Source organism: Orcinus orca, chromosome 11, assembly GCF_937001465.1.
Source record: "Orcinus orca chromosome 11, mOrcOrc1.1, whole genome shotgun sequence".
Classification (NCBI taxonomy): Eukaryota; Metazoa; Chordata; class Mammalia; order Artiodactyla; family Delphinidae; genus Orcinus; species Orcinus orca.
Window position 1 is genome coordinate 89,112,675 of NC_064569.1, and position 14,336 is coordinate 89,127,010.

Genomic DNA, 14,336 nt, shown 5'->3' on the forward strand with positions numbered 1-14,336 from the left:
AGTGTTTGCAACGTTTCAGTAACAAGCACTGTGCCAGGCACTTTATAGGCATTACTCCTTGAATCACTGCTGATATACTATGACATATGTACTAGTATTCCCAGTTTACTGAAGAAGACATTCAAACTCTGAGAGGTTAAGTAATTTGCATTAAAACGACAAATGATGATGATGATAAAATCATCATTGTATGAATTAAGGCTGCACCAGTGTAGAAATAACCTGGAAAGATCAATAATCACAGGATCTACGTGGACCAAGTCTGTTAATGTGGTGACTTTGCAGCTGGAGCAATGAGCTTCTTGGAGCTCATGGATTAAGGCAGTTGGTGGGAGAGGTTAGGAAGGGGATGGAGGGAGATGGCAGGAGGCTGCAGCCTGCATGCGGATGAGCTTTACATGGCATCCCAATGGTGGATCCCACATCGTAGCGGCTAACTGGGCAGAGGCCAGAACACAGGTAGTGTTTGGAGGTGCAGAGACGGGCGTCGACCTCCTGGCTTACTGAGCCTCCTGCACTGATTCTTTTTTTTTTTTTCTTTACCATCCACTAGCTTCTCTAACAACTACAGTCTGCCTCTGACTCCTTGGATCAGGCCAGGGTTGGCAATGTCCCCTCACTGTCAAATCCAACAGACTTCTCCCTTCTCATCTTTCTTGACTTTTCTCTGCACTTGGTGCTAAAGACCACTCCCGCTGCCCTTAGCTTTAGAACAACGTCCCAGAATTCTGGAGAACATCTTCCCACCCTCTTGGGCTTTGATCAGGGTAATTGTTTTATGCATCAGCCCTCTTGATGCTGGTTACCGTCTGGACACATCTTGTTGCCCCTACTCCCTGGGCAGGGATGGAGATCCTCACTCTCTAGACACGAGAGCTTCCACTCCTGTAACAGAAGTGGTTGGGCTGATTTCTTTGTGTTGGTGCAATGAATGGCTGAGGTTGGTGCTGACAGGTGACAAACTGCTCGGAACCATGGGGCCGAAGGCACTGGGGCTGCTGTCAAGATGCCAGGAGAGAATGAGACATCGGCTCTCTGAGCCTCAGATGTCCACGGCATCAAATGTCAGAGAGCCCACTGTTTAATCAACCCTGTGTTGTAAGGAATCCAAGCAATGCTCATACAAGTTCCCAGGACTCACTCACAGGAACGTTATATTACAAGGAATGGGAGGAGGGAAAGAAATTTGTGCTGGAGTGCGTGTCCGTTTCTGAAACCCCAGAACAGTATCACGCTTTCTCTTAAGGCTTTGCGTGCAGCCAATTAGAGAACTTGGCTTCCCTGCACCTCCCCTGCCCACCTCTGTTGGCCTTGATGCGTCCCCCTTGATGACGGGGCTACATCTTCTCTGGGACTGGTTCGTCCTGGACTTTTCTATTTTTATTTTATATTGGAGTACAGTTGTTTTACAATGTTGTGTTAGTTTCAGGTGTACAGCAGAGTGATTCAGTTATACACATACGTGTATCCATTCTTTTTCAGATTCTTTTGCCATATAGGTTATTACAGAATACTGAGTAGAGTTCCCTGTGCTCTACAGTAGGTCCTTGTCGATTATCTATCTTATATATAGTAGTGTGAATATGTTAATCCCAAACTCCTAATTTATCCCTCCCCACTTCCTTTCCACTTTGGTAACCATAAGTTTGTTTCTGATGTCTGTGAGTCTGTCTCTGTTTTGTAAACAAGTTCATTTGTATCATTTTTTAAGACTCCACATGTAAGTGATTATCATATGGTGTCTGTCTTTCTCTGGCTTATTTCACTTGGTATGATCATCTCTAGGTCCACGCATGTTGCTGCAAATGGCATAATTTCATTCTTTCTTACGGCTGAGTCATATTCCATTGTATATATGTGCCACATCTTCTTTATCCATTCCTCTGTCCATGGACACTTAGGTTGCTTCTGTGTCTTGGCTATTGTGAATAGTGCTGCTATGAACACTGGGGTGCATGTATCTCGTAAAATTATGGTTATCTCTGGATATTTGCCTGGGAGTGGGATTGCTGGGTCATATGGTAGTTCTATTTTTAGTCTTTTAAGGAACCTCCATACTGTTCTCCATGATGGTTGTACCAATTTATATTCCCACCAACAGTGCAGGAGGGTTCCCTTTTCTCCACACCGTCTCCAGCATTTATTGCTTGTAGACTTTTTGATGCTGGCCCTTCTGACAGCTGTGAGGTGATACCTCATTGTAGTTTTGATTTGCATTTCTCTAATGATTAGGGATGGTGGGCATCGTCCTGGACTTCTCTGCTCACTGAGGATGGCGGGTGGTGGCAGTGGTAATAACACGCAGAGTGCCTGCTTATGTACCTATCAGCTCTGCTAGGCTTGAGGTCAAGGATGAGCCTTGTTCATGGTTACGTTTCTAGCTCTGGCACTGTGTCAGGCACACACCAGGCAAGCAATAAATACGCAGGGAATGAAGGAATCAATTTGCAGTTGTCTTATGTGAGAGAGAGGGTGGTACTGTGAAGAGGGCCCTTTGGAAGCAACAGAGCTGGGTGGCAACTGTAGTTCCGCCACTTAAATACATATGACTTTTGATCAAGTTTATCTTTTGCATTTAAAAAATGATAACGTTTGTGATTAAAAAAGATAATATTTGGGGACTTCCCTGGTGGTCCAGTGGTTAAGACTCTGCACTTCCATTGCAGAGGGCGTGGGTTCGATCCCTGGTTAGGGAACTAAGAGCCCGCATGCCAGCGCAGCACGGCCAAAACAAAACAAACCAACAAAAAACCCGGAAAACATCTGTCAAGCACCTAGCACAACACCAGGTGCATGGAGGGTGTTTGTAAACGTCTCTCTCCCTTCCTCAGGCTGCCTGCACCCTCGTATCCTCCCACGAGGCTCACGAGGTGTAGATGGGGCACAGTTGGGGTGTAGATGGGGCACAGTTGGGGTGATCCCTATTTGAAGAGAAGGCTGAGATTCCCCCGTACCTCTCTGATTTCAGCTTATTCCTGGAAGTATGTGGGCGCGGTGCAAACAGAACCAGGGAGCAAGCTGGCAGCTGGTGAGAAGCAGCAGGGCTACCTTGGCCACAGATACCAGCAACCAGTGAGCACAGAGAGGTGCGTGTGCACGTGTACATGTGTGTCTGTGGCTCTGAGAAGCCCCCTGGTCCCCAGCTGCCCCCCACACCCCTTACACTGCCTACCTTCAAGAGTACCAGATAGAATCATGGCTTCCAACCAGAGCAATGGGAAATCATCTGAATTACACTTTTCAGGACTTAGCAACCTACCTCTGGGCAGAGAGGGCGGAGGGGGCAGAGTTAAGCTGTGCTTATCATCTGCTCAGGTAACTGTGGAGGCAGACCTGGGCACAGCCCGTCCCAGGCCTTGCTGCACTCCCCTGCACAGGAGGCCAGGTAATGGGGTTTGCTAAGATTCTATTATAGTTGCCTAGGAAATGAGTTCCCAGCAGACAGGCTTCCAGGAGGTGTGTGTGGACAACAGCAAGGACTTGCAAATGAGGGAGATAAAGCTGCCTACAGGGAGTGGCACCGTAAGACAGACACATCACGGATGCGGGCAGAGAGGGGCAGAGTCATCTTGAGAGCTGGGGGGCCCCCAGGGCCAGCAAAATTGGGTGGTTCCTGAATTGATGGCATTAACACATCCAGAGGGAGAAGCTGTCAGGCAGGGAGGGGCAGGAAGGAAAGAGAAGCTAAGAATGAGCTTTTGGGGCATGTTAATAAAAGAAAAAGCTGTCGTTGACTGCGCCCGGCTCTGTGCCAGGGACTCTACAGGCAGCATCTCATGTCCTTCTCAACATCCTCATTCATTCCTATCTAATTACCCCACTGCCCCTTTGCCGTTAGCAATCACGGCTGAACATCCAGCGGTGCTTTCTATGTGCTGCCCCGGGTCAGCTGTGAGCTGGAGGTTAACTGGAGGGGCCATTAAGAGCTTTGCAGTTCAGAGGGCAGCTCTGGGACAGCCTGCCCAGATTCAGGCCCTACCTGGACACTCACCTGCTCGTACTCTCCAGCAAGTTACATCTTTGTGCCACTGTTTTATCCTCCCTGAGATGGGGATATATTAGGACTTGGGCTGTGGGGTTTTGTACGAATTAAATGGATTATCTCATGTAGAGCTTAAGACAGTTCTTCCACGCATAGAATGCACTTGATAACTACGACCTGTGAGGATGATCATGGCCATCATGATGATGGTAGAGATCAGCCCATCAGGCGTTTGGATCAATAAACAGGTTAAGCACAACAGCAAACAAATGGCTGGAGAGGGTGTGGAGAAAGGGGAACCCCCCCCCCCATTGTTGGTGGGAATGTAAATTGGTGCAGCCACTATGGAGAACAGTATGGAGGTTCCTCAAAAAACTGAAAATAGAACTACCATACGACCCAGCAATCCCACTCCTGGGCCTATACCCAGAGAAAACCATAATTCAAAAAGAGTCATGTACCACAATGCTCATTGCAGCGCTATTTACAATAGCCAGGACATGGAAGCAACCTAAGTGTCCATAGACAGATGAATGGATAAAGAAGATGTGGCACATATATACAATGGGATATTACTCAGCCATAAAAAGAATGAAATAATGCCATTTGCAGCAACGTGCATGGACTGACTTAGAGATTATCATACTAAGTGAAGTAAGCCAGAGAAAGACAATAATTACCATATGATATCCCTTATATGTGGAATCTAAAATATGCCACAAATGAACTTATGTACAAAACAGAAACTCACAGACACAGAGAGCAGACTTGTGGTTGCCAAGGGGGCAAGGGGATATGGAGGGAGGGAGTGGGAGTTTGGGGTTAGAAGATGCAAATTATTATATACAGGATGGATAAACAACAAGGTCCTACTGTATAGCGCAGGGAACTATATTCAGTATCCTGTGATAAACCAAAATGGAAAAAAATATAAAAATGTAAATATATATGTATAATTGAATCACTTTGCTGTACAGGAGAAATTAACACAACATTGTAAATCAACTATACTTCAATAAAACAAACAAATATTATAAAAACAGTAAGCACAGAACGCCTTTGGATAAGCCAGGATAAGCAAGATGTCTGCTTAGTGATGCTGTGCCTGTGGGCATGTTATTTCACCCAGGCATCCTCATCTGTTAAATGAACTGTAATGAAGTTAAATGACAAAATACATGCGAAAGTGCTTGCAACAGCACTTGGCCTGTAGTACGTGCTCAATAAATGTTAAATGTTGCAGTAGAAACAAAATGACGAATGTACGCAAGGGAACGCCACCTGGTAATGTCCCTCATCGAGCAGCCAGTCGGCCTCGCCTGGCGCCACCTGTCCCTGGCCTTGTTCACATTTCTGTCCTTCATTCAACCAGTGTTTACAAAGCCGCCATCATGTGCCAGGGGACACGTGATGGGGGAGGGCGGTTAGATGTCATCCTGCAGAGAACACAATGAAACTGGAATCTGTCACTCCTGTACACTCTCAGGATATAGTCTCAACCAACGTGGCACGTTTGTCCCCTCGAAAGCGAGGCAACATTTGCAAAGCAAAGCACAGAGGTTTAAAGCTTCAAGCACTGAACAAAGATGAGGATTCTGCTGGGTTAGAGAAAGAGGCGAGAAACCTGCCCCAGTCTCGTGGATGTGGGACGTCCCAGCAGACAGAGCTGTCTAGGCCTCTACCATTCTGGAACATTCCTTGAACATGCCAAGATATTTCATGCCTTTATACCTATTAGTCCTTAAAGCCTGAACTGAGCTATCACCTATTTTCGAGGCCTTCCCAGCTCACCCACGCTGGGTCGTCATCTTGTGAGTCTGAGCTCCCGCATCTTTTATCTCTGTACCTGTATTGATAATGACAAGAGCAACAGCAGTGCATGCAGCTGGAGTGCCCCCTAGAATGTAACCCCATGAGGGCAGGAACTCGGGCTGTGCTGTGCACCGTGAAAGCCCCAGTGCCTAGAACACAGCCTGGTCATGGCAGATGCACAGTGTATATCTGTGGAATGTAGAACATACCAGGCATGTGCTAGGTGCTTTCCAAGTACTATTCCATTTAACCTTCCCAGAACCTTAAGACTGAAGAAAGAATAGGATCCTCACTTCACAGGTGCAGAGTTTGAGGGTTAAGTACCTTTCCCAAGGTCCAGTAAAGGCTGAGTGAGGAGCGCTTAGTGTTGAGATGCAGGTCGAGTGAATCCAGAGACAGCACTGTCACAATGCAGCACACTGTCAGGCACGTAGTAGGTGCTCACTCAATAGTTTTTGGAGTGAATGAGCACGAGTATATAGTTTCTCATTTCATTTAAAAAAAAAAAAAAAGGTTACATGAAGTTACCAGGCTGTACTGAAGGCGGCAGTTCGGAACAGTGGGGGTTATGGGCGGGGGCCTGGCAAAGATGTTCAGTTCTGAGCGTCAAAGCACAGAAAGTTAACTTCTGTTGAACACCTACTGGACCCCCACAAGAAGCTATTACTAGCCCCTTTACTAACTGAGGAAGCAGAGGACTGGGGAGACGAAATAAGCAACCCCCGAGTCACATCCTTGACAAGCACGGTAGGACCTGCAGGCAAAGGCCAGTCTGCGTGACTTCTGCCACGCCTGCTGAATTTCACTTGACATTTCTGAAATCAGGAGTGAACGCTGCACATCTCCACCCTCATTTTTTTTTTTTTTTTCGGTACACGGGCCTCTCACTGTTGTGGCCTCTCCCGCTGCGGAGCACAGGCTCCGGACGCGCAGGCTCAGCGGCCATGGCTCACGGGCCCAGCCGCTCCGCGGCATGTGGGATCCTCCCGGACCGGGGCACGAACTCATGTCCCCTGCATCGGCAGGCGCACTCCCAAACACTGCGCCACCAGGGAAGCCCTCCACCCTCATTTCTTAGAAGACACAGGTGAAGGGGTGGGAGTGATATTTTAGTGAAACTCTGCAGCTATGCCCATGCATGTAACCGATTTCATTATTTTCCAGTTGATCTGTTTGTTTTTGCTATGATAATAGCTGGTTGCTAAGCAACTGCTCAGGGAGCTATGATGCTGAACTTTTTTTGGTAACCTAGTAGGCTCCCCGAAAGGGGTGATATGGGTGAGTGTTTGGGGGTCTAATCAAAGGGCTGCCAACCAGCCTGCTCCGGTATCCTGAGTTTTGAGAGGGATCTAGCCCCTTCCATTAATGAGCAGGCTATTGTAGAGGGGTGGCCACCTTCCTCCTCTGGCACGAAGATTTAACCTCTCTGGGGCCTCTGTTTGGTCACCTGTAATAACACTTACCTCACACAGAAGAAAATTTTTCCTTAAGCTAATGGCAAGTCAGTATGGTTATCTTCACATGAAAAGGACAGTGCACGCTTACTTGGGACTTCTGAGAGAATTGTATTCCTTACCAGTTCTCAAAATTCTAGTTCCTAGAAATGATCAAGGTCAGAGGTCATACCGACAAGGGATTAATCTCCAAAATTTACAAACAGCTCATGCAGCTCTATATCAAAAAAACAACCCAATCAAAAAATGGGCAGCAGATCTAAATAGACATTTCTCCAAAGAAGACATACAGATGGCCAAAAAGCACATAAGAAGATGCTTAACATCACCAATTATCAGAGAAATGCAAATCAAAACTACAATGAGTTAGCACCTCATAACGGTCAGAATGGCCATCATCAAAAAGTCTACAAACAATAAATGCTGGAGACAGTGTGGAGAAGAGAACCCTCTTGCACTGTTGGTGGGAATGTAAACTGATACAGCCACTATGGAGAACAGGATGGAGGTTCCTTAAAAAACTAAAAATAGAACTACCACATGATCTGGCAGTCCCACTCCTGGGCAGGGCATATATCTGGAGAAAACCATAGTCCGAAAGGATACATGCACCTCAATTTTCACTGCAGCACTATTTACATGGAAGCAACCTAAATGTCCATCGACAGAGGAATGGATAAAGATGTGGTACATGTATATAATGGAATATTAGTCATAAAAAAGAATGAAATAATGCCATTTGCAGCAACACGCATGGACCTAGAGATGATCATACTACATGAAATAAGCCAGAGAAAGACAAATACCACAGGTTATCACTTATATGTGGAATCTAATGAAAAAAAGAGATACAAATGAACTTATTTACAAAAGAGAAGCAGACTTACAGACATCAAAAACAAACTTATGGTTACCAAAGGGGAAAGGTGAGGGGGTGGGAGGATAAATCAGGAGCTTGGAATGAACACACACACACTACTGTGACCAACAGGGACCTACTGTATAGCACTGGCAACTCTACCCAATATTCTGTGATAACCTATATGAGAAAAGAATCTAAAAAAGAATGAATATATGTATATGTATAACTGAATCACTTTGCTGTACACCAGAAAGTAACACAACATTATAAATCAACTATACTCCAATAAAATTTTTTTTAAAAAGGTCAGAGGTCACAAACTGGTGGTCTGTGGGGATGAGAAGGTTCTATTCATCCTGAAGACATGTTTGGTCTGACTCAACAGTGTTTACATTTTAAAAAAAATTAGTTGTCAACACTAAAAATTAAAACATGACAATCCAGATTTCTAGCTCCTCTTGAAGAATATAAAGACCTTTGCCTTGCCCTCTCCCCTCTCCAGAGCAATAATTCCACAATCAGAATGCAGAGGTGGCAGCTGCCTGAGATGGGAGCTCCAGTCTCCCTAGTGAATTGTACTCAGCATCCTTGGTTCCTTTAGGCCGAGGTCCTGGCCCCAGCAGGCATGTGTGTTTGTGACTCCTGATATAAGTCCATTTATTCATTTCACAATGAGGAAACAGGTTGAAAAAAACAGAATTGTTGGAAGTCACACAGTTTTTTACGGCACAGAGTGCGAGCTGGAACCAGGGTCGCAGCAGGTGCCTGTCCACCATGACACTCAGAGTCAATGCCATGATATCCTGCTTAGTCCGGGGAAGGACGTGGGCACAGCAGACCAAGAGGGGCCAGCACGAGACACAGGCCAAAGCAGGCAGGACTTACAGGTACAGGCTTTTGAAAAGGAAGCCTCAGGTGACAACATTTGAAAGAGGTTCCCTGTCTTGCTTCCAAAGCCCAGCCACCTTTGCAGACAGTTACTGATTTCAGCTGCAGAATCTCTCTCTGGTCCATCTACCTGTCTCTGCCGCTACTTCTGATCCCTTTGCTAGGCCTCCAACATCTCTCACCAGAATGAACACAAGAGTCCCCTAACTTATCTCCTCTGGCCCTACTGACTGTGATCCTTCCCTGCTGCAACAAGAGTGATCTTCCTTAAATGCACACCTAATCATGCCATTCTCTCAGGGATCTTCCATTACCCACCCCCCCACACCCCGCCTCATAAAGCCCAAACTCCTTAGCGTATTTTATGAGAAGTCCCGAGGGACCCACCCTGGCTTACACTTCTGGCCACATCAACTCTTGCTGTTCTCCCCATCAGGGCTCTGGCCACCTGCCTCTCCAGAATGGCTCTCTCTCTCTCTACCTGGAACATCGTCCCCTCTCCTGGCAAACTCCAGCTCAGCCTCAGGCCTCCATTTAGGTCTAACCTCTTCAGGACATCTTTTCCTATACTGCCTCCCCCCCAGATGAGGCTGAAAACCCTGGGAGAGGACACACCCATCACAGTACCTAAGGAGTCTGCGTCTTTGCTCAACTCTCATTCCTGTTGGTCTAAACCTCTGGGATTCACAGATCCTATCTGTGTGGTTCACAGATAGGGGGGACCCTAAGGCGCCTCGTAAACGGTTACTCACTAAACGAATGGATACTATGGATGGAGAAGAAAGAATCCGGAAAGTCCCACTATCTTTTCACTCTAGACGGAAGTCGCTTTGCTTCTCTGGTCTGTTTTCACGTGTGCAGTAAAAAAACACTGGACAAGATCAGTTATTCTCAACTCAGGGTCTCTGGACTCCCATAGGGCCTGTGAAGAAAGGAATGGGGTTTCAGGGGCAATCTGCAATATTTCAAAATGCGTGAGGGGAACCACATACCTTCTGGTGAGGAGGTGGCTAAAGGCCAACTCAAGCTTCAGGTGACTGTGTAGTAAGGAAATGTTAATTAATGGGCAATACCAGTTATCTCACATTGGGTAAGGTCATGATTAGCAGTTACTGACGTCTTTGATCAATAAAACATAGGAAGACGACATAAAACGCAGTCTGTTCACGTGTAATGTTTTTCAAATCACGAGGCCCACGAGACAAAATTATATAGTCTTTGGATGGGGGAGCAGAGACCACAGACTTTTAAGATGGGGCCAGTTCACCTTCAACTAGCTGGAAGGAAGTCTCTGCGGGTGCTCCCGCAGAAGAGTCCCAGAAGGTGGGCTGTGGTCCAATAGCGAAGACTCTCTCTTGCTGGGGGAGGGCAGCCCTCACCCCTACCGTCTGTTCCCTTGAAAGCCCCGCCCGACACACCCAGAGCCTGTCATCGTGCTGCAAGCTGCAGAGGTTTCACAATTCACAGGAATCAGGGGCTGAAAGTGCTGTCTGGCCACACGGGGGCGCCCTCAATCCACACACTGGTATCCCAAGGCCCAGCTGGAGCTGGAAGACAGCTCCATTCCTGGCGTCCCTGCAGGGTCAGGAGTTAGGGTTCACAGAGCTCCCTACCACAGCCAATGCTTTTTGGGAAGACACCTCTCATCCTCCCTGACTGAGGGTTATGTTGACTCGGGGTCACTCACCTGTTGTTGTTGTTGTTTTTAAACATCTTTATTGGAGTATAATTGCTTTACAATGGTGTGTTAGTTTCTGCTTTACAAAGTGAAGCAGCTGTACGTATACACATATCCCCATATCCCCTCCCTCTTGCGTCTCCCTCCCTCCCACCCTCCATATCCCACCCCTCTAGGTGGTCACAAAGCACCGAGCTGATCTCCCTGTGCTATGCGGCTGCTTCCCACTAGCTATCTATTTTACATTTGGTAGTGTATATATGTCCATGCCACTCTCTTTGTCCCAGCTTACCCTTGCGCCTCCCCGTGTCCTCAAGTCCATTCTCTAACGTCTGCGTCTTCATTCCTGTCCTGCCCCTAGGTTCATAAGAATCGTTTTTGTTTTTTTAGATTCCATATATATGCATTAGCATACGGTATTTGTTTTTCTCTTTCTGACTTACTTTGTATGATAGACTCTAGGTCCATCCACCTCACTACAAATAATTCAATTTCGTTTCTTTTTAGGGCTAATATTCCATTGTATATATGTGCCACATCTTCTTTATCCATTCATCTGTCAGTGGACACTTAGTTTGCTTCCGTGTCCTGGCTACTGTAAATACAGCTGCGATGAACATTGTGGTGCATGACTCTTTGCATTACGGTTTTCTCATCACCTGTTGTTCTTAATAAAGACAGTCTGGAAGGGACTCCACCTGCTCAGAGGGGAGAGATTGATGCTATGGCATCCCAAGATAACCCTGGAAGGAAACCTGACTCAGTGGACAGAGAACAGTCTGCCTTCCCTTGATCTAGAGGGCAGGGCAGGGCAGGGCAGGGGGGGGGCTCGTATCACATCCGTGCTCTGGCTTTAGTACCAAAGGTTTGAAGACTCTTGTGGGAGCTCTTTTGAGAGTGAGACAGACAGAGACAGAGACAGGCGCGCACGCGCGCGCGCGCGCGCACACACGCGCACGCACACACACGCGCACGCACACACACGCGCACACACGCGCGCGCACACACGCGCGCGCGCACACACACACACACACACACACACACACACACGGAGGGAAGTGGGGGAGGGCAAGAGACCAGGAGAGAGAGAATTCAGACCCTGCTCTGTTTGGGACAGTCATAGACCCCAGAGCAGCCAGACAAGTATGAAGCAGGGCAGGCTGCAGACCTGGGGTCCACAGATACTGGTTCAAATCCCGGAGCAGCCTAGGTGCACCTGAGCAGGTCACTTTGCTTCTCTGAGCCTCACCGTTCACCACAATAAAAGGGAGGGGGTAACCATGCCTGCCTTTTGGGCTTGAAGCGTGGCTCCAGCAGGACAATTAATATGCAAACCACCCCTCATGGTACCTGGATCGGGAAGGTACTCACTTGGCAGCAGAGATAACTCATGTTGACAAACGACAGTGATAAAGGATTAAAACGAATTTTGACCATTTACATCTTGTGACTTTAGTTTGCTCACCTGGGGACTTTTGGCCTAGGTGAATTCCATAGTCCCTTCCAGTTCAGATGGTCTGTTATTCCATAATAAACGCAACAAGCTGAGAGCTCTCCCCAGCTGCTGGACGCCTGCCTGCCCCCCCCCCCCCCATGGGGAGAGCTGGATGCAGTCACAGAGAGTCAGGCCGGCTGACCCCAGCTCCCACTTTAGTGTGAGCTCCCCATCTCGCTCCCAGTCTCCCGCTGGGAACATAAAGAATGATAATAGTACCCGTGGCAGGGACTCCGCAAGGGGAGGAAATGAAATCCCACTTGCCATGCATTCAGAACAGTGCCTGACACTCAGCGAGTGCTTCAATAAATGTTCGCCATCACCACCGCTTTGATTTGTTTTCCAGAAAAGGCAGTGATCTTTCTAGAATGTTTAGATGAAGGCTGTCTGATCCAAAATTGCAAGAGGAATGATATGTTTTCATAAAAGCTATAGGAAGAGCATTAGACTGGGAGACAGGAGATGCTTCCTGGACCAAGCTCTGCCATAAACATTTCATGAGGCCACCTGGGGTTCTAGTCTGATCATCGTAAAAATACAGACACTTGATAGCCTAACCACCCCTCCAAACCCGGCAGTCAGGGGCCATTTATCTATGGGTGGACTTGGGCAGGTGCTCTCCCCTTCTGGGTCTTGGCTGACCCATTGACAGAGGGAACACTGGACTAGACGACGATCCTAAGGGGGGTTTTGGCCCCAGCACTGCCCGCGCCTGAGCCCCATGGGTCCTCACCTGAGGTACTCATAGAGTCCGTACATGGGCAGGAAGTCGATGTCGGACAGGAACATGTAGGGCGTGCCCACGTGCTTCATGGCCACGTTGCGCAGCAGGTTCACGGGGTAGAACTGGCCCTCCTTGTACACGATGTGGTAGGCCACGTTGTGGCGGCCCATGAGCACCTCCGAGCCCTGTGCGTAGCGGAGGAACTGCTGGGCCTCAGCGTCCGACAGGTAGAGGGCCAGGCTGATGGGCCCCTCCCAGTGCTTGCAGATGGCCTCGAGCATCTGGAGCCTGCAAGAGACGGGACACCTGACCCATCCGCGCATGCGCGGGCCTCATCTGCAACTACAGGTGTCATCTGCGTATCCGCGCGCATCGTCCTGTCCGCTAGCCTGGGGCTGGGGAACTCCATCTCCATCCACAGTTGGTCAGTCAGCTCCAAATCCAAACCCCTGCTCTAAATGTTAATCACTGTGTGATGGAGGCCAATAACCAAACCTCAGTTCCTTTATCTGTAAAATGGGCACAATACCACTCACCTTTTTGTGTCTAGCGTTCGAATGCTTCCACCCAGAGGGGTGATATGGAGAGAGTCACATCCCACTATACTAAGCTTTTTCTTTTCAGACTCCTCTTTTCAACAGTGGGTGGGAAAAAATACAGTTAATGATGTAAAGATCCCTTTCCAGCTTAAAACTCCTATACCTTTCCTTCTCCCTCAGCAAAGGTGTACAGCAGCCCTCCCACTCTCCTGAAGCAGGGACCAGCCATAGGAGATTTAGCCAAACTGAGTTACAAGGAGCATTAAAACAAACAGTAAAAACAAGAGTAATAATAACCACAATCACTGACTCATTACTATGCACCAGACACTTCCCAGAATTCTCCCCCAAGCCCTGTGCCCCATCTGTCATTTCCCCCATTTTCCTGATGAAGGAATTGAGGCTCTAGATGTCCAGTCAGCCTTGGTTCTTGGACTTGCACCAAATGTGTGTGGCTAGGTTTCTGGATAGGACTTTGAAGACAGTGAGAAGATGTCTTGGGTGTCTGGCAAAGGCAAGGGAAAAAAAACATATGAATGTTGGGGACAAAAGTGAGCCTGGGGTGTCTTCATTTTTCAGAGCGCTTATTGCTCCAGGGCACCAGGCAATTTTGCAAGGCTACCCGAGAGGCGCTGAGCCAGAGAGAGTGAGGGTGGGGTGGGAACAGAGCCCAGAGAAAAAAACGAAAGATGCTCCCAACCAAGAGGGTTCTGCAAAAATGTCTGAGGCGAAATCTATAAAAATGTCCCCTCCCCCCACCGCCCAGAAGCATTAGAAGTGCCTGGTACATAAAATCTATGGTTAAGAAACAGCAAAAGCCTATTTCAATTTTCCCTACCCAGCAAGAGGTACATAATCAAGTAGGCTCCTGGTCAGAATGGCCACTTTATTCGGACAATTAC

At 47.8% G+C, this 14,336-nt stretch overlaps 1 protein-coding gene across 1 annotated transcript in view; it reads right to left on the bottom strand.

Annotated features, from left to right (window-relative positions):
- The window catches only part of LARGE1 (LARGE xylosyl- and glucuronyltransferase 1), a 585,040-nt gene that overhangs the window by 24,035 nt on the left and 546,669 nt on the right, over positions 1–14,336 (bottom strand). Inside the window, exon 12 of the mRNA XM_004269399.4 lies at positions 12,905–13,183. Within this exon, the coding sequence (XP_004269447.1) occupies positions 12,905–13,183 (279 nt within the window). The remainder of the gene's footprint in view (positions 1–12,904; positions 13,184–14,336) is intronic.